The sequence below is a fragment of the Homarus americanus genome, unplaced genomic scaffold (assembly GCF_018991925.1).
Source record: "Homarus americanus isolate GMGI-L3 unplaced genomic scaffold, GMGI_Hamer_2.0 scaffold45698, whole genome shotgun sequence".
In the NCBI taxonomy this organism is placed as follows: Eukaryota; Metazoa; Arthropoda; class Malacostraca; order Decapoda; family Nephropidae; genus Homarus; species Homarus americanus.
Window position 1 is genome coordinate 8495812 of NW_024735554.1, and position 20489 is coordinate 8516300.

General features: G+C 38.8%; 1 protein-coding gene across 1 annotated transcript in view; it reads right to left on the bottom strand.

The window, feature by feature from the left end:
• The window catches only part of LOC121871326 (mucin-5AC-like), a 99850-nt gene extending 83347 nt beyond the window's left edge, over positions 1 to 16503 (bottom strand). Inside the window, 9 exon segments of the mRNA XM_042373546.1 lie at positions 8462 to 8641; positions 8644 to 8904; positions 8906 to 9076; positions 9079 to 9449; positions 11020 to 11213; positions 11516 to 11870; positions 12862 to 13110; positions 13307 to 14606; positions 16369 to 16503. Of these exon segments, the coding sequence (XP_042229480.1) occupies positions 8462 to 8641; positions 8644 to 8904; positions 8906 to 9076; positions 9079 to 9449; positions 11020 to 11213; positions 11516 to 11870; positions 12862 to 13110; positions 13307 to 14606; positions 16369 to 16422 (3135 nt within the window). The 5' untranslated portion in view covers positions 16423 to 16503.
• Positions 16504 to 20489: the final 3986 nt, after the last annotated feature.

Consider the following 20489-nt stretch of genomic DNA (forward strand, 5'->3'; position numbering starts at 1 on the left):
AGGTCATCGTAAATGGCGTCGTACACCCAACGACTGTTTTTGCAATTGGCCCTTTGGCCTAATGGCACACCAACACCTCCCTCCCTGCCTAGACGACAGCGCATATGGCAGTAATAATCTAAATGAACTAATATTGAATTACCATTGTATTGTAACAATTAATAATAAGAAGTAACATTGAGCTGTCAAAGTAAAGTTTAAATTTAATAATTTGAGTGTCAACGTGTTACAGTGACGTGACGTTTGGTGAGCTTTTCAGCAGTGAGAGCGGCGAGCGGCTCAAAACTAAGAGTCCAGAAATGTTTACACGACCGGAGCGAGTACACCTTCGCTTTCGCAAGCAAGAAATTGTGTTTTACTTATCGTTCCGTTTAGCGCCTCAACGTAACAGTACACATATCCGTTGAGACACTGTTACATAACTATTTGACAAATTTCATAACCGAATGACAGAACACATATCGAGTGACAATCTAAAATAACTGTTGGTGGTATGTCATTCTCCAATTGTTCCATTCTCAAACTACTGTATATGTAGACTGTCGGTTTATTGTTCACGTCTGTCAACCTCATAACTTATGTCAATCACTTCCGTTAGCATGAACGAACAGTTATTTTAGATTGTCATTCGATATGTGTTCTGTCATTCGGTTATGAAATTTGTCAAATAGTTATGTAACAATGTCTCAACGGATATGTGAAAAGGTGTATTACAGACTGGCTTAAGTCTTCGGAGAACGTCATTAAAGATTCATAACCCCGTCCTATGAAAAGCTAAGTATATGAAAGTACTGTAGGAGAAAGGTGATTTCATAGGAGAGGGTGGAGGAGGAGGTAAGTCGACATTCTTCAAGTTATCATGTTAAAATTTTTATTGTGTGTTTTTTTCTGGGGGGTAGACGGCAATTAATCTCAACTGGATTTTTCCTTTTTTTCCAGGTAAGTGTGAAATAAAACAGCTCTTCGAGGGACAATAACACACCATATCTCAGGTACGTCCAAGTTATCATATTCAATGGCAATCGTTTTAGTCATCTGTTAAGTCTGGAGTCCCTCGCATCCCCAACAGCTTTAAAGGAACGTTTCGCTTTTCCCCTCCATCTTTGAGGTCGTCGATGTCCCTCCCTTATCAATGAGACAACGTGATGCCCCCACTCGTTTACACGGACGTCGGACCCACTCCTCCTTACACTGTCTTTGAGGTCGCCTGTGGTCCGTCGCTGTCTATATAAAAGTCTCCCCTTCCCTCACGCCGCCTATGAGGGGGTATCGAGAGTCCTCCCCCTCCCACTTTCTTCCCGTCAGAACCTCACTTCTTCCATTCAAGTGGGTACAGTGATCACACTCACCTGTTTTAGAGACATCCGTATCTCTCCTGGAAAGTTTTTGCTACACTGAGATAAAATAACCCTCACCATGTTGTCATGGTTTCATTATCCAGCTTTACAGGCTGTTACCTAATCGGCTTCGTGTTTTGGAGGCGTCATGTCCTCGATCAACCTATTGATTCATCAAACAGGTCCCAGCCTTAATTGGTAACAACCTAACCTAACCATTGGGACTGGAGCATAGTAATAACGAGTCCTAATCTCAGTAAGTACTATTTCCAATAGATCCCAATTTTAATGGGCTCCACCCAATGCTCGCGACCGTAATGCCTCAGGAGCATTAAGGATTAAGGTCTTTTTGGGTAGAGAACCATTTGATCTTGAAGTTTTCACTGTTGATCCTATCACAGCTTAGCATCAGAGACCAATGTTTTCGGTGAGTTGGGTCTTTCCTCTTGTTTGAGATGTGTGGGAGCGTCCTCACACTCATGCCTCAGGAACGTCCTCACACCTCGTGGGGATCATTAGAACACCTCCTCGTGTTTCATGAACATCAAAGTATTTTACGAAGTAATTTTTAGGGACGCCACGTTTTCCTAAGCTTGCATCAAACACCATTTTTTCTAAGTTTTATGAAAATAGAAAGTCATTCGTTTTACTGTACTGGAAGCGTCAGTCCTTGTTAACCGTCTGTCCATTAATCCGTCCGTTCACCCGCTCGTCCGTCCGTCCATCTATCCGTGCGTCCATCCTCCCGTCCGTGATAGATTTCGTATCCACTAGGTAACTCGTAACAGACGTGATGGATTAATTTCAGTATCAGTGTGAGAAGTAAATTATGGCAGTGTCCTTCTGGACGTGTTTTGTTACTTCAGGGACGCCATAGATCAAGCTAGTAATTCAAATATTCAATGTTATCTTATTTTTTTTTTCTTGGGGGGGAGGGGGGCAAACTACTTATATTGTTTTATTATATTTATATTAAGATTCTAACCACTTATAAGCCATACGGACTGGCGGCCTCGAAATTCCTAACTGGTAAATTCGCTACGTGCATCCCTTCCCCTCCCCCACCTCCAGAAACACACAAAACCAAAGGTAGAAATTTTATAATAATAAACTGTTCATCATTATTTTAGATCATGAGAATCTTCCAAATTTCGTATATTTTTTTTTTAAATAATGAAGAAAATTTGATGAGAATCTTGTGGCAGCTGTGGTTGTAGTTGAGTAGCCAATTAATTATCTTCATTAATTATTTAAACAAATATACGAAAATTTGGAAACTTCTCATGACCTTAAATAACAATGAATAGTTTATTATTATAACATTTTTACCTTTGGTTTGTTTAATAATTATCCTGACAGTGATACAGCCGAAAACAGATCCACCAATCACAGTCACCTTTACATACAGCCTCCCTTTACCAAGTATTACCAGGCACAACTGCGAGCACAAGACCCAGGGTGGGGTCGTTGGATGACTGTACATGAAAGGCTATAGGTAGGGAGTCTTCCGACCAGAGATTAGATTGTTCTAGCCAAATATCAATTGAGAGATAAAAAAAAAATCTGACTTCTTTGCATGCTTACAGCTTTTGCTTTAAGATGTAATATGAGAAATACATTATAATATATGATTAAGAAGTGTAAGGTATAGTGGTTACTGTTATATAAACGTAAAACTTCACAGGAATACCAACCAACTAAACTGTGCCTTGTGAGCCACCTGCTAGACCAGGGGTTCTCAACCAGGGGGGAACTTACCCCCTCAGGTTTTCAGGGGGAGGGGGGGGGGGAAACTGATACTAATATGGAAAAAATAAAGGATTTTCAGTAATATATGCATATTATTTGGAATGCACTTTTTGAGGCAGACAATCTTGGAAAGGAGGGGGGAATGACATTCTGACATATGATGAAAGGGGTGCATGGGGCAAACAAGGTTGAGAACCACTGTGCTAGACAATAGCTGGGATTGAAGGTGAACGTGCTGGTACTATATATTTACTAAAGTGGTAAGACCAATAATATATGCTATGGTAAATATTGTATAAACGCTTCTCATTATCCGTCCACCATTAATCTGTCGGTGCTGTGAGATATATGCGACAGGGTTACAATACAGCTGCTGTGAATATTGTCATGCGGTGTCCTTTTTTCTTTGGATGGGAAATGTTTATATTCATCTAGTAATTCGTACACCAATGGGATTTTGGGATGATATATTGTATTGACACTTGTGTTTCTCTGTTTATGCATTTATACATATCAGGATAATTAATGTACACGTACACATTGTTCACTGTACTAGAGTGTTTCCTAGATCCACGTGTCAGCACTGATAGAGTCAAAAGGTACTCATGCTTAAGACAATATAGGATAGAGTTCTACCAGTAACAACAGACAGTGAAGGCAGGCAAAGATCCTTTAGAATATATGTTGATGTATTTTGTTGGTGTGCTGTATACTGTATAACACACGCCTTCGTTCATCTGTTACCGGTCAAATATAGAGTGTGGATTCTTGAGACTACAGACTAAGAGACCGGGATCCTATTTAAAAAATTTCTCTAAAACGACGTGTGAAAATATGTGTGTGTGTGCGTGTGTGTGTGCGAGCGCGCTAGTGTTCTTATCATAAGTTATCATGTGTTTATTTGTGTGTGGGAGGGGTATATACTCGTACACACATATGCAAGCGATACATTCAGGAGAATCAACAAGTTTTATATGAATATAGAAATCACCTCATCAACTTCGAATCATACATAAGGTGTAAACAAACCAAAGAAATTACAAAACTCGCGGTTATTTGGTAAGATAGATATTTCTGGTTATATGTTGCCCAGCAGATGGTCCATGGCACGAGCCCGTATAACATTATATGGTAGATTCATCACCCGTCGCTGAACAGCTGTAGATACTAGGTACATACAGCCTAGTGTTAATGGTGATATAGGGCGTACATTATATATACACACACATATATATATATATATATATATATATATATATATATATATATATATATATATATATATATATATATATATATATATATATATATATCGCAACCACTAAGAATGGAGGAAACTGCAGCGGGCTTATTGAGGTCCGGACAAAGCACCCGCAGGACAAAACCCCCAAGGACAATAACCCCCCTAGGACAATAACCCCCCTAGGCCAAAGCCCCCCTAGGACAAAAAGCCCTCAAGTAAAGTGCAAAATAGGACAAAAACCCCTTATTGAGAGTAAAAAATTTGACAAAAGTCCCCATTATTTCTATTTTCAGACTACAGTAAGTCCATTTTAATAATTCTAAACAGGTGAAGAACACCATAAAGTCAGCTGCTTTGACCAACAGAGTCAGACCTGCACAAATCGTTACAGACAACCCCCAACTCTGAGGACAAATTATAATAAGAAATATTTAAATCATAATTTTTTTTATTTATAGTTCATGAGCACTTCTCTTACATGTAAAATATTACATTTATTATATCATAAGACTACAATAAAGAAGGCATTATAAGTATTATACAGTAGAACACATTAACACTTGCATTATAAATTTATAGCTCATTCTTTTACAGGAGCACAAAATTATTTACACATTCATAAAAATCAACATTTTAAAGGTAACATCATATCACATCGAAGAAAAATCAAACAAATAAAGCACAATAGTGAACATTTCATTAAGTAATAAGGTTCATTTAAAGTACCACCTCAACAACCTCAACAAGTACCACATCAACAACTTCAACAAACACCACCTCAATGACATCAAGAAGTTTAAGTAGTAGGATATTAATCTCAACAATTTCTCCCACGAACAAGCTCAGTATGTACGAGTGCATCTTCCTAGTGACTGCTTTGGGAAGGAAATATTGGTAGAATTTTATATAATGGGTGTATTATTTTGTTTTTCATTTATAGTTGCCTCTTAAGAATCTCTAAGGATTAACTATTTAACAACTTATAAGAAACACCTATTGGAGGATTGTGAGAAGTACTTTCAACAACTTTGAGAGAGAGATAGAGAGAGAGTGTAGGAAGTACTCAACTCTCCTTTCATTTCCAGTTGTTGTAGAAGCTGCAGAATGATTGGCTGTCATTCTTCCATTGTAGATAATGAGTATTGTAAGAATAGGTGGCGGGAACTTTTCCAGCGGTTGTTTTCAACCTTTTTTTAACTGAACGCACCATCGACTCATATCATATTCCCAGCACCCTGATCCCAGTATCTATTATTGCAGTTACCTAAAGAAGGCATATTGAAATATAATAAGCAGCCTTGATATTTGGTTACTTTTCATGCATGTTTATCACTATAAAGTACTCTAATTATTATTGTTTCTTTTTCACACACATATTAACCTACGTCCATCTTTTTAACATCACCGCTGTTCATTTTTTTATGTTCTGAATGATTATCTTGTTCATTGGAACTTTTAGGAAAATATTGTATGTATTTTACACTGTGATCATTACAAGTGAAAACTCCAATATTAACACATCAACTGACGTGAAACGTTTGGCTATTGTACAACCCGTGAACCTATATGTAGTAAAAATCTGTTTATAGGCATTTTTATACAGAAAAGGACCAGTACTGTATATGCAAGTACTGTCACATTTCTGTGACACCTCTGGGAGATGTCTATTCTACCCTCATTAGAAATCACTTGATTTTCATCTTTGTTTTTGTTTTTCATTTGGATTGTTGCGTGTGTTCTTGCACCTGTCATATTAATCTTGGTCCGTATAATGCAAATTGGTCATAGACACGTAAGTTTTTGGTACTACGAGGAAAGTGATTGTTTACTAATGGACTTTATTTTGTTTGTACTTCCAAAATATTAATGTCTCTAGCTATACTATATATGAAAACAATATAGAAAAGACGAGAAGATTAAATGGGGTTTTCTCTTTTCTACTAAGTAAGATTATTTAAGTCACGACATTGGCAGAAAACTGTAATGGGTTGGTGGTTTTGTTGTCAGTAAAAATAACATGATGAAGCGGTTTTCCAAATGGTAAAATTGAACGTATATAATGATATTAAGACATTAATATGAAGAAAATTTGCTGAAGATATCAATATGAGATGAAGGGTTGTGTTCCAAATGAGATTATGGTTAGCTGAGTATTCCCCTACAGTAAGCGCTATAAAAGTAGTGAAAGAAGCCTCGTATGGACTACAAATCTGCGAATAAAGGGGTGGAGCAATTGGGAAAAAATTGATATTGAATGTGAATTGTGAACTGCATTAAGTATTGAAGATATACGACAAAAATGACAAGGGGAAAATAGTGATAAGGTTAATGGAGAAGAATGGAAGAATTGAAGTATTACAGATACCTGGTAATTACAATCTAGAAATGGAATCATAGAGTACCGGAAGAAAGATCTGAAGACCGTAAAGTTACTGAGGGGTGCGTAAAGGATGAACCGTAACAATGGAGGCAAAATGGAGGTGCGGAGGAGAATCGATCATCTGACATGTCTTGATTGTTGTAAAAAATCAACTGTGGGTGCAATAACGTCCTTCAGAAAATAGCTGAGGATAACACATTGCACAGAATAAATAACAAAGACAAGAGGGAAGATGGGAAATTAAAGAAGTGTTGGCCAGAAAATAGAGCAGAATTTCTCCAGGTGGAGTTGATATACTAAGAGAATGAGAAGTGAAAGATTGGTGAAAAGATTATATGACCAAAGAGTAAGAGGGTAACACTAAGAACGCGATGGACAGTGGGCGCTAGAACTGAGGGAGATGGAACACTGAGGCAGCGACATTGTACAGTGCGTACTTCATTAACTGGATAGGATGACGTTGATTGTCTGTTGTTTGGGTTTTACTTTTCTCTTATTTTTGAGAAAACGACAGAAGTAAACTTGATGAGCGTCAAGGGCATTGTTCTAGTAGTTAATCACCACAGCAGAAAACATAAATTTTATTAATAAGAAAGAATGATTGACAGAGAAGAAGAGGAATCTGTGTGTTCGATTTATTTCTGGGTTACTGCCACCCTACAATAAGCAGTAGGGAGACCGAAGAATGGAAATGTAAGATATATTAAGATTCCATTATTAACTGCAGAGAAAGATGTTTCTCTTTTTTTTTCTTTCTTATGCCATGATATCTTGTACTTTAAAATAAAACACTCATTTGTGGATAGTTATAAACTTTTATTTCAGTGCACAATCGATGTTAATGCAAAATATAATTATAACAAACAAAATAAGATTCTTATCTTTTAGGTAAAGTGTTTGGTTAGGCTACTTGAGATGATACAATAAAGCATATTTTTTTTTTCAGGCTAAAAACAAAAATAAGCAATACTTTGCTTCTAACCCTATTTTGGAAAATCGATTTGATCAATAAATAAAACTTGGAATTATATTATTTCCTTTTATATCCCTTTTATTTCATTGTAATATTGACAAAGATTACTATATAATTCCAAGTGCAAGAAAACACGTAACAATATAAAAAGATAAATCAAACGAAATTCAAGCTAGGCTACATAATATGACAGATATTCGTGTCACCATTCTTGAAACTTCAAGAGCAACTGGAAGTGAGAAGATAGATAGAACATCAATAAGGTACAGAACTTTCTAATATGACTGCATACATTTTCCTTAAAGTACTTGAAAAAGGACTTCTTAAAGTTATTAAAGAGGTAATTTTAAAATTGTAGAAGACATAATTGTTAAAGGTGCCGAAGATGAACTTAATGAAGTTGAAGAGTAAAAACAAACTTTACAAAGTTCTGTAATATTTGCCTCAACAAGTTGAAAATGAGGCACATGAAAATACAGTGTATTATGGGTAAGTGTAGATAATTCTACGTTACTTAATGTGTGATGAGTGATCTTAACCTCTTCCCGGCCACTGGAAACATCCTGTTGATGTGGTACTTGTTGAAGTTGTTTTGTAGTACTTGTTGAAGTTGATGTGGTACTTGTTGAAGTTGTAGTACTTGTTGAAGTTGTTGATGTGTACTTGTTGAAGTTGTTGATGTGTACTTGTTGAAGTTGTTGATGTGGTACTTGTTGAAGTTGTTGATGTGTTTGTTGAAGTTGTTGATGTAGTACTTGTTGAAGTTGTTGATGTAGTACTTGTTGAAGTTGTTGATGTGTTGAAGTGTTGGTACTTGTTGAAGTTGTTGATGTAGTACTTGTTGAAGTTGTTGATGTAGTACTTGTTGAAGTTGTTGATGTAGTACTTGTTGGTAGTCTTGTTGAAGTTGTTGTAGTAGTGTTGAAGTGTTGATGTGTACTTGTTGAAGTTGTTGATGTGGTGGTTGTTGAAGTGTGTTACTTGTTGAAGTTGTTGATGTGGTACTTGTTGAAGTTGTTGATGTGGTTGTTGAAGTTGTTGAAGTGGTGCTTGTTGAAGTTGTTGATGTGGTACTTGTTGAAGTTGTTGTACTTGTTGAAGTTGTTGATGTGGTACTTGTTGAAGTTGTTGATGTGGTGCTTGTTGAAGTTGTTGATGTAGTACTTGTTGATGTGGTGCTTGTTGAAGTTGTTGATGTGGTACTTGTTGAAGTTGTTGATGTTACTTGTTCAAGTTGTTGATGTACTTGTTGAAGTGGTGCTTGTTGAAGTTGTTGATGTGGTACTTGTTGAAGTTGTTGATGTGGTACTCGTTGAAGTTGTTGATGTGGTACTTGTTGAAGTTGTTGAAGTGGTACTTGTTGAAGTGGTGCTTGTTGAAGTTGTTGATGTGGTGTTGAAGTGGTGCTTGTCGAAGTTGTTGATGTGGTACTTGTTGAAGTGGTGCTAGTTGAAGATGTCGATGTGGTACTTGTTGAAGTTGTTGATGTGGTACTTGTTGAAGTTGTTGATGTGGTACTTGTTGAAGTTGTTGATGTGGTACTTGTTGAAGTTGTTGATGTGGTACTTGTTGAAGTTGTTGATGTGGTACTTGTTGAAGTTGTTGATGTGGAACTTGTTGAGGTGGTGCTTGTTGAAGTTGTTGATGTGGTACTTGTTGAAGTTGTTGATGTCGTACTAGTTGAAGTGGTGCTTGTTGAAGTTGTTGATGTGGTACTTGTTGAAGTTGTTGATGTGGTACTTGTTGAAGTTGTTGATGTGGTACTTGTTGAAGTTGTTGATGTGGTACTTGTTGAAGTTGTTGATGTGGTACTTGTTGAAGTGGTGCTTGTTGAAGTTGTTGATGTGGTACTTGTTGAAGTAGTGGTTGTTGAAGTTGTTGATGTCGTACTTGTTGAAGTTGTTGATGTGGTACTTGTTGAAGTTGTTGATGTGGTACTTGTTGAAGTTGTTGATGTGGAACTAGTTGAAGTGGTGCTTGTTGAAGTTGTTGAAGTCGTGCTTGTTGAAGTTGTTGATGTGGTACTTGTTGAAGTTGTTGATGTGGTACTTGTTGAAGTTGTTGATGTGGAACTAGTTGAAGTGGTGCTTGTTGAAGTTGTTGATGTGGTACTTGTTGAAGTTGTTGAAGTGGTGCTTGTTGAAGTTGTTGATGTGGTACTTGTTGAAGTGGTGCTTGTTGAAGTTGTTGATGTGGTACTTGTTGAAGTGGTGCTTGTTGAAGTTGTTGATGTGGTACTTGTTGAAGTTGTTGAAGTGGTGCTTGTCGAAGTTGTTGATGTGGGCACTTGTTGAAGTGGTGCTTGTTGAAGTTGTTGATGTGGTACTTGTTGAAGTGGTGCTTGTTGAAGTTGTTGATGTAATTTACTTGTTGAGGTGGTGCTTGTTGAAGTTGTTGATGTGGTACTTGTTGAAGTGGTGCTTGTTGAAGTTGTTGATGTCGTACTAGTTGAAGTGGTGCTTGTTGAAGTTGTTGATGTACTTGTTGAAGTTGTTGATGTGGTACTTGTTGAAGTGGTGCTTGTTGAAGTTGTTGATGTGGTACTTGTTGAAGTGGTGCTAGTTGAAGTTGTTGATGTGGTAGTTGTTGAAGTGGTGCTTGTTGAAGTTGTTGATGTGGTACTTGTTGAAGTTGTTGTTGTGGTACTTGTTGAAGTGGTGCTTGTTGAAGTTGTTGTTGTGGTACTTGTTGAAGTTGTTGATGTGGTGCTTGTTGAAGTTGTTAATGTGGAACTTGTTGAAGTGGTGCTTGTTGAAGTTGTTGATGAGGTACTTGTTGAAGTGGTGCTTGTTGAAGTTGTTGATGTGGTTCTTGTTGACGTGGTGCTTGTTGAAGTTGTTGATGTGGTACTTGTTGAAAGTGTTGATGTGGTACTTGTGGTCCTTGTTGAAGTTGTTGAAGTGGTGCTTGTTGAAGTTGTTGATGTGGTACCTATTGATGTGGTGCTTGTTGAAGTTGTTGATGTGGTGCTTGTTGAAGTTGTCGGGGTGTTAATTGTTGAAGTGGTGCTTGTTGAAGTTGTTGAAGTGGTGCGTGTTGAAGTTGTTGACGTGGTGCGTGTTGAAGTTGTTGATGTGGTACTTATTGATGTGGTGCTTGTTGAAGTGGGGTTTGTTGAAGTTGTTGATGTGGAACTTGTTGAAGTGGTGCTTATTAAAGTTGTTGATGTGGTGCTTGTTGAAGTTGTTGATGTAGTACTTATTGATGTGGGTCTTGTTGAAATTGTTGATGTGGTGCCTGTTGAAGTTGTTGATGTTGAGGCTCTTACTGGTGTTGTGGTTAAAGGTTGTGTTGTGGTGCTGGGCTGTGTAGTAGTGGTGCTTGTTTGTGTCTGTACTGGTGTTGAGGTTACTGGGGGTTGTGTTGACGTCACTGAAGGTTGTGTTGGAGGTTGTGTTGACGTCGCTGGAGGTTGTGTTGACGTCGTTGGAGGTTGTGTTGACGTTACTGGAGGTTGTGTTGACGTCGCTGGAGGTTGTGTTGACGTTACTGGAGGTTGTGTTGACGTTATTGGAGGTTGTGTTGACGTCGCTGGAGGTTGTGTTGACGTCACGGAGGTTGTGTTGACGTTACTGGAGGTTGTGTTGACGTCGCTGGAGGTTGTGTTGACGTCGCTGGAGGTTGTGTTGACGTTGCTGGAGGTTGTGTTGACGTCGCTGGAGGTTGTGTTGACGTCGCTGGGGTTGTGTTGACGTCACTGAAGGTTGAGTTACCACTGAAGATGGTGTTGGAGGTTGTGTTGATGTTACTGGAGGTTGATTTGACGTTACTGGAGGTTGTGTTGACGTTACTGGAGGTTGTGTTGATGTTACTGGAGGTTGTGTTGACGTTACTGGACGTTACTGGAGTGTGTTGACGTTATTGGAGGTTGTGTTGACGTCGCTGGAGGTTGTGTTGACGTCACTGGAGGTTGTGTTGACGTCGCTGGAGGCTGTGTTGACGTCGCTGGAGGTTGTGTTGACGTCGCTGGGGGTTGTGTTGACGTCACTGAAGGTTGAGTTACCATTGAATATTGTGTTGGAGGTTGTGTTGATGTTACTGGGGGTTGTGTTGACGTTACTGGAGGTTGTGGTGACGTCACTGGAGGTTGTGTTGATGTTACTGGAGGTTGCATTGACGTTACTGGAGGTTGTGTTGACGTTACTGGAGGTTGTGTTGGGGCTTGTGTTGACGTCACTGGAAGTATTTCTGAAAGTATATATTTTGTGACAATTTAATCGTAACAAGTCTTTGTCCCTGAAGTAGTAAATGCATTTACGGTGTTACCTCACACACAGAAACACTCAATTTATTTCTTAATTCAGGTTCTTAACATCTCTAATTTTAGCAAGAAACTAAGGATTGCTCTTTTTTCTTCGTAGGCTATCATATTTTTTTCAGTGTGTATTTATGCATGTTTGGGCGAGTATACCAGATATGACGGAAAATGCTCTCTCTACAGGTGATATCTGTACTTCTTCAAAGGGTTACCTTTACGAATATTTAGCAAGCAAGTTTGTTCTATATATAGTGCATAGTTTTTTCTTACATCTTAGTATTTATGCAATAATATATATTTTTTTTATCCTCATTTTGAAAAGGGCATTTATTAGCAATTGTCATTCAGCAATTGGAATGCTTACATGAGGCTCGACCTTAAATAGAATAGTAATTACAGAAGCACAAACACAAGCGAGATATATTAATTTAAAAATTATAGAAGCAGAGTCCGAAATGTTAGACGGAAATAATTTAGATAGAACTACAGCGCATAAAGTGTTAAAGGTATCGTCTATGTAAATTCGTAAAGAGGTTAAAAGGCTAACAGGAACTTCCTAAATGATTCACGGTTACTGTACAAACCCTAAAAGATAAACGCTTAAAAGATTCATAAGCTACAACGAAAAATTTTATCTTTACAAACTACACTTTAATACCTTGGTCACTTCACGTTAGACAGATACAGTGAAGGTTCAAAGTATACAGAACATTTTAATTGAGTTATTCATCTTCCTTTGAGGAGAATCAAGGTGGAAAGATTATGGGTTGGCAGACAAACTACAATTCTCCTATGGCCCTGGTGACCCGAGAGATAAATATGAACACACTGATTAGGTTCATTGATTAAAAAAGACAAAATGGTGAAGAATAGATCATTACAGAAACAAATAAAGAAATTAAATTATGGACAGGCACTTACTCGGTATACAACAGAAACATTGGGATCCTTTACACCAACTCTTCTTCAACTTCCCATTGCAGTCACGCTTACTTGCAACACAGCTTCCTTTTGCATTCTTGCAGTTCTTTTTTGGCTTACATTGTTTGGCGCAGCAGAGACATTTCTTGCCCTTACATCCGCCAGGTATCACTCGGTCTTTCGAGCCACATTTGCTTTTACATACGCCTTGGAACTTATTACATTTAGGTCTGATCTTTACTGCACATGCTTGAAGAAAAGAGAGTTAGGTTATATATATATATATAGAGAGCGCTGAGGCCTAAAATAATATTTTAGTTATAGTAATTAAAGTCGGACTGTAATGTCTTACTTGTTGCAGTAATATTTTAATTAAATTACACTGTTATCTTATTTAAGTTAGCTTTAGTAGGTGTAGCACTATATTGAATCATTTCACACTTACCAGATAAACAACAGCCACAGGAAGCTCCCTTACATCCTTCGACCAATTTTGTTTTGCATGATTTTGTACTCTTGCACTGTCCTCCTTGATTCGTACATTTTTTAAATTGTTTTTTACATTTTCTTTTAGATTGATCAGCTTTCTTGGCTTTTATAACGCTTTGTATCTGTTTTGGTTTAGTATCGATATTTTCCTTTTTATCTTGTTTATTCTTCGTGTCTTTCTTTTCCTTTTTAACATACTTCTTGCGGGTTTTTTCATCCTGCTTTGACTTTTCCTTCTCATTGTTCATTTTACTATCGTCGTTATTCTTGCTCTCCTTTTCCTTTCCCATTTTCTCTAACTTTTTTCGATAATTGCTTTTCTTTCCACCTTGTACTTTCTTTTTGTTTCTTTTCTTCTTTTTCTTTTCATCTTTTGCTTGGTTTTCATTCTTACCAGGTTTCGTTTTTTCTGAATTTTGTTTACTTGAGCCTTTTGATTTTTGTTGTTTGCGTTTTTTCTTGGACTTTTCTTTCTTAGATAATGATTTTGTGTTTTTGCCTGTAACTTTCTCTCCGTTGCCTTCCCCCGTTTGTTTCTGTCTATTTTTATCTGTTTGTTTTAGTTCTTTATATTCGTTAATATTAGTTGGATCTTTGTATTTACTGTTGTTTCCATTATTTTGTTTTTTGTTTTTCCTAACCTGCCCTTTTGTGTCTATTGCTTTCTTTGGACTTTTATTTATTGCTTCCTTATTCTTTTTGTTTGCATATTTATTTTTTTCTTGATCTCCACGTGTTTTTATTTCTTTCTTTTCGCTTTGCTTTTCTCTGTTTCTGTGATTTTTGTTTTGTTTTCTCCTTTTGCTATTGCTCTCATGCCTTTCCTTTTTGCCTATTTCATTCTTGGCATTTTCCTTTGTTTCTTTTATGTCCTTTTTCCTTTCAAGTTTTTTATTCGATTTCTTGTTCATGTTATTTTTATTTGGGTGTTTCTTTCTTTTCTCATCTACCTTTGAAAGTCTTTGTTCCCCATTTATCTTGTTCCCTTTAGTAACCACGCAACAAACAGGTTGAGAGATGGGGCAGGATGCATCCCGTCGAACTCTCAGGCATGATTTGCGTTCCTTCTCATCAACACATTTTCCACCACCAGACAGACACGGTCCCTCTCTCATTGTCCTCGTTCTTTTCTTATCGCGTCGGCCATCTCTTCCACCACCCTTGATTGGGTGAGATGTTACGCCATTACTGTTGCCAAGCTTGCCATCTTCATGACCACGTTCAACCTTACTTCTTCCTTGCCCACCGGTACTCCCCTACAAATATGAAATATTTGATTGATGTTTATATATGGTTAATGAATGTTTGCCATATAAGGTTTCACACATAAGTTGCGGCAAAAAATTCTTAGTCCACTCGAGGTGGAGGATGCGAGTCACAGTCTAGACGCCACCTAACAAGCAACAGTGTAGTTAATAATTGGTTTTTAGCAATTTTAACTATGCAGAAGGCCTTAAATAAACATAAACTTATTACTGTTGAGGTATGTGTCTGATGATGGGATAATAATTTGAAAAAATGTAATCATACAACTGATTGTATCCACATTGCTCAACACTCCACCCCGTATACACACAGACACCCTTTGGGGTTTTGTGTGTGTGTGTGTGTTTGTTTTGATGGAGGGGGCAGTGGTAATAGTCGTTAGAACATCAAGTGTGACATCAACAGTAACTCGCAGTCCACTGTAGTGAGGGTGGGACAGGCTCCATCGCGTCCAGCTCGGGTGGATCACGAAATTCTGGCCGCAACTGTACGTACTGTATGTTACATCTAAAATCATACACTCATTTGTAAATTATTGTTAGTAACAGCGTGAAGGTTATCGTTCAGCAGGTCAACACCAGCTGACTTTTTTTATAATCATAGAATAAATTAATTTGATTATTGTACTGCACAACCTGAACATATTGTTTACTTTACAAGAGGAAAATATCAACTTTATTGTTTATTACAAAAGCCCTTATGGGTCAGCATCTCAATGTTTAGACTCGTTTTACAAAGGTGATATTTTCTACAAAAAAAATCATACAATAAATATAAATATATATATATATATATATATATATATATATATATATATATATATATATATATATATATATATATATATATATTATTTATATATGCAAGTAAATCACTGTAGGTGCGTGTGATATATATGAAAAAAAAAACACGAACTTCGTGTTTTTTCTTTTTCCTTATATATATATATATATATATATATATATATATATATATATATATATATATATATATATATATATATATATATATATATATATATATATATATATATATATATATATATATATATATATATATTTTTTTTTTTTTTTTTTTAATAAATAAATATTCATATCCCTAATATATTCTGTACTTGGAATCAAGCTTTGGAGTCGTGAAAACTTCCTATTTTCCAATTTAAAGTGAAAAGAGTTTTCCAACTTGAGACACCCTAAACAAATAACTATGCTTTACACCAAAATTTATTAACAGTTCAATTTTGTTGAAAAATTTGCAATACAATAGTTCCTTGAGAACATGCTGATCAGAGATATGGTTTTAAAAAAACTATGTTTTCTCCAATATATGCACTAACGCACGTTTTAAACACTATTATAAACCGTTTTCCTCCGTGCCTTCCAGTATGTGACAACATGTAAGCTTTGGTATATTAATAATCACTTCTTCACATACACACTAATCTTTTTTTTCATCTGATGATCTTCACTCCGTTTTCGACACTCTTTTTTTTATTTTATTGTTTTGTAAAATGGTAAGACATTCACAGTGGCAACTTTCTTTGATTTAAAAAAATATCCATCAATCGGACTTCCTAATAACGTTAGTCTAACACTGGTTCTCAGAGAGACCAGTCTCTTACCATCAGGGTCAGATATTTTTCCTAAAATGTTCCAGATATACATTGTACACGTTACTAATATGCTCTAACTGTATCAACGTTTAATATCTATCCAGTTTTACGTAAGAAATTAAATACTAAAACACATTTACTTGAGCAAGGATGAGGACGACGAACACCACGACAACAACTATGACTGCCCTCATGGCGGTGGTTCTCCACAGTTGTTTGTGTTGCTACAGGTGTAAGTCACTGGTGCCGCACTCCCTCACAACCTCTGGCTGAGGCTGCTCAACTGGTAGTGAGGAATAGGACTGTTACTAAACGCTAAGACAACTACCACTATAATCAAAGGGTCGACCAGCTGAGCGTCACACAGTACCTGCTGTCCATTTTGTTTATTATGCGCCACATACCTGTCCCTACCATAGTAAGTGTAGCGACACATGATTATCTTTGTGATTTATAGAAATCATAAATAGTGATGATTATCATTCATACATGGATATAATTTCTAGTGAGTTCAGTCTACTGCCTCCCGAAGCCATTTCAGTACTAATACTGAGAGGAATAGCAAGTGTAGATAATATAAAACGTGGAACATAAAAAACAAATCTGTAATTTTCTTAAAACAACGACCCACAGTACTATGCGTGTTTAGCTAATATGTACACTATCAACAAAAACTTATCGAATACATGGGCACGATTGATGTGAGAATGAGCAGAATGGGGCTTGTCATCTCGGAATGGTTTCAGATTCTTCTTTCGTTTTTCAGATTGTACAGTGCTTATAGCGTTCGAAAAGTTTTTGGTGAGAGTGTACGTGACTTTTATGTTTTCATAGGACATAGTGCCTCAAGCACTGTGAACTGTATGTGAAGTAGCAGTGTGCTTGATATGAACGAATCGGCCCACTTCTTTAGTGATCTCCACAACTCGTATTGACCTTCTCTATATTAAAAAGCAAGTGTAAAAGTTTTGTTTTCCATGGGCGACAGTAGATTGCCAAAGCAGTTACTTTATACTCACCTAACGAATTGTAAACGTAATGCTGGCGGTCAACGGAAAAGGTATATGGATAGTCTTAAGACGAACCTGAAAAAGTGCCAAATCGACCCTCTCAACTGGGAGACGATCACTCCACACCGTAACACTCGGAGGAGCATACCGACTGCATAACGAGGCAGACGAGCCGCCCCACCGCACTAGATGTAGCCCTCCACACGTGCAACATCTGTGGACGGCCCTGTCGATCCCGTATCGGCCTCTTGAGTCACCTCGGAACTCACCAACGAAGGTGACAAACTTAACAACTCATATCATTGTATCATAGCTGGATATCCGTCATACTCGATTCCGAGTGACAACAAAGTATTATTTGATGTCACCGAAAATACTGGCATTTGTCATCCTATCTTCCCAGCGAACTTGGAGGATGGAACGTAGACTACGTTGGTGAAAGTTTTCAAGAGACTTGAAATGCCTCCTTTATGTGACCCCTGTGTCGCTGCCATACAACAGGGTGAGGAGGACCTCTGATCGATATATGTGCAGCTTGTAGATAATTTCAACTCCTTACAGCTGAAGACACGGGTACCGAGTCTGCCAAAGGGTTAAGATGTACATCTGATCCGATGTTGAATCTCTTCACTGATGTTCGCGGTGGTGGACAGGTGGGAGCCAAGATACTGAATGTGGATAACATTAGAGAGGGTAATACCGTTAAGCTGGATGGATGGTGGAGGTGTGACTGAACCAGGGGCAGGCTGAAAGATAATCTGATTCTTACAGACACTCACCTCAAGGCCGAAGTGTGTATACGCATCTGCAGAGGTGTGAGCGACGAGGGTGAGGCCATCTTCATACTAAAGTTCAGTGATGGAAGCGGCTGACACCATTGTTCCTGCCTGGAGTAGCCTTATGTTGAAAAGTATTGGATGTCCACCCTGCCGACTAAATTGGCACTGGCATGAGTAACGAAGGCAGCCAAGAAAATGGAAAAGAGAACTGATGCTAATACGCATCCTTGTTTTACCCCCGTTTGGATGGTGAAGAACTCATGCTGGGTGCCATTGTGCAGGACACTGCCGTTCATGCCATCGTGGAGTTGCTTCACAATGGCGATGAATATTGGTGGACAAACGAAACGGCTGAGGGTCCGCCAGAGGGCTTCCCTGTCGACCGAGTCGAAGGCCTTAGTATGGTTGATGAAGTCCATGTGCAACTTGTCGGCCTGTCTAAACAAGGTGTTGCTGATAGTGAGGTTGTGTTCTCTCTATGGTTCTCAGCCATAAGTTAGCATCTCTGCCAACTCTGGCATTGACGTCACCTAGGAGCCCAACCTTATTTTCTCTGGAGTTAGAGGTTAGCACTCTGTCAAGGTCGGAATAAAAGGCCTCCTTGATGTCATCCTCTGCATCCAGTGTTGGGGGCGTATGCACTGATGAAGAAGGCATGACGTAAGTAAATCAGTGGGACTCGGAGCGTCATGGGGCACTCGTTGACCCCATCAGGTATTTCAGTTACCCTGTGTAGGATGGATAGGAGAATGACAACGCCATCACCATAAAAGCAGTTTCTCTCCTCAGCAGACTTGCCTTTCCAGAAGAAGGTTTAGCCAGACCCCAGTTCTGTGAGTCTACCCTCGTCTGGTAGCTGGGACTCACTAATGGCTGCTATCTCGATGTTATACCTAAGCAGCTCTTTTGCCACAAGGGCAGTTCTTCTCTCAGGATGTTCATTCGTGCCAGTATCCAGAGGGTTCTGATATTCCATGCAACGACCATAAGAGGCTATATAGTTTGTTTTTGCTTTCATCGATGATTAATTTTGTTTTCGACCGCATTAGAATCCCCTTACTGGGTGTGGTTACCCAGTCAGGTTGGTTTTTAGGCAGGCAGTGTTTATGGCACATGGGGATGAGGGTGAGCAGAGTGGCTCCTGGAAAAGGCTGCTCAGTCGCACAAACAGGAGTGGATTGCACTGCTGCCTAGATCTCAGTGCATAAACGACCATCTTATCTATGCCGCCCATGTGCAGAGTTGTGACTAGAAACTCCCAGCAGTCACCTCTGCCTGTCCCATCGCCACTCGTCTGACACCATAGATCTTTTGGGGGCTTAGGGTTTCTGGCGAAGATGAAAAGTATAATGAGCTGGATGATGGCTGTGCAGAGTTGATTTATGTGGTGAGGCAGGAGCGCAGGCTGCATCCATATATCTTGGTTCTCCCTTTTCCTGATCCAGTGGTGCAGGTAGCTGCAACAACTGGGGAAAGGGAGAATTGCAATAGACTGCCGATAGCCCTGTTTGTTGGGTTTCGCCTTAGTAGCCTGTCCATCTTACATTGCCTTCATCCGCCGGTGTAGTCGTTGAGTACCCGTGTTGGTCACCTCTTCCGCCTATACCGCCGTTGGGGTCTTACTGGAGTTCTGTAAGCATGTCTGCCTGATGCGGGGCTCCATCGCAGATTTTTCGTTCGGTTTTACTCCTGTAGCCTTATACCTACCAAGGTTAATCCGCATGGCAGCGGGGCAGTGACTGGTAGGCGCACAGGCGTGTCCACATGCCGGTGGGTCTATGCTTCGTTCCTCTGTGGCCCACTGCTGTACTGAGATCCCCTGCTGGTCTAGCCTGGGCCCACGAGACACCCAGTTACTGTGCGTTGCCACGAGAAGGCACAGCAGGAGTCTTGATAGTGAAAAGACTGTGTACTGGCAGGGGAATACTTATGCAAGGCTGCTTCTCTGTTCACCACGAGGGCTAGCACCTTAACACTAACATAATGCTGCCACACTAGACACATTACACTACCCTGTGCACACACACACACTGTCAGTAATTTGGAACTAATGATTTATGCATACACATAGGTGGTAGTGTAATGGTCATGATAAGAGCTAACCTGAAAACCTTAAGGATTCATATTACGCTCAAACGTCCACAAAACCTTCCGAGTCCCCCAGTGGAAACGTCCCCCGTTTTCTCTGTTTCCCCCGCCTTTGTCTATGGGAGCAGACGCTGTATGCTGGGACCTGTTGCCATCCATTCCTTTGTAATCAATTTAATTCTGCTTTCGATAGCTGAGTCAGAGCATTGTTAGTGAAGATAATAGTAGAGAATGAAAAGGAGTTCATAGTCTCAATTTCAACGTCAGAGGGTACCGTAAATTAATTCATTGGAATAGGAGTAGCTGGACTCCCTGGCCTAGTTTGAGTGAGGGCGCCGCGGGCATTTTAACCGTTAGTAAGTGCCCGTCCCTTCATCCATACAG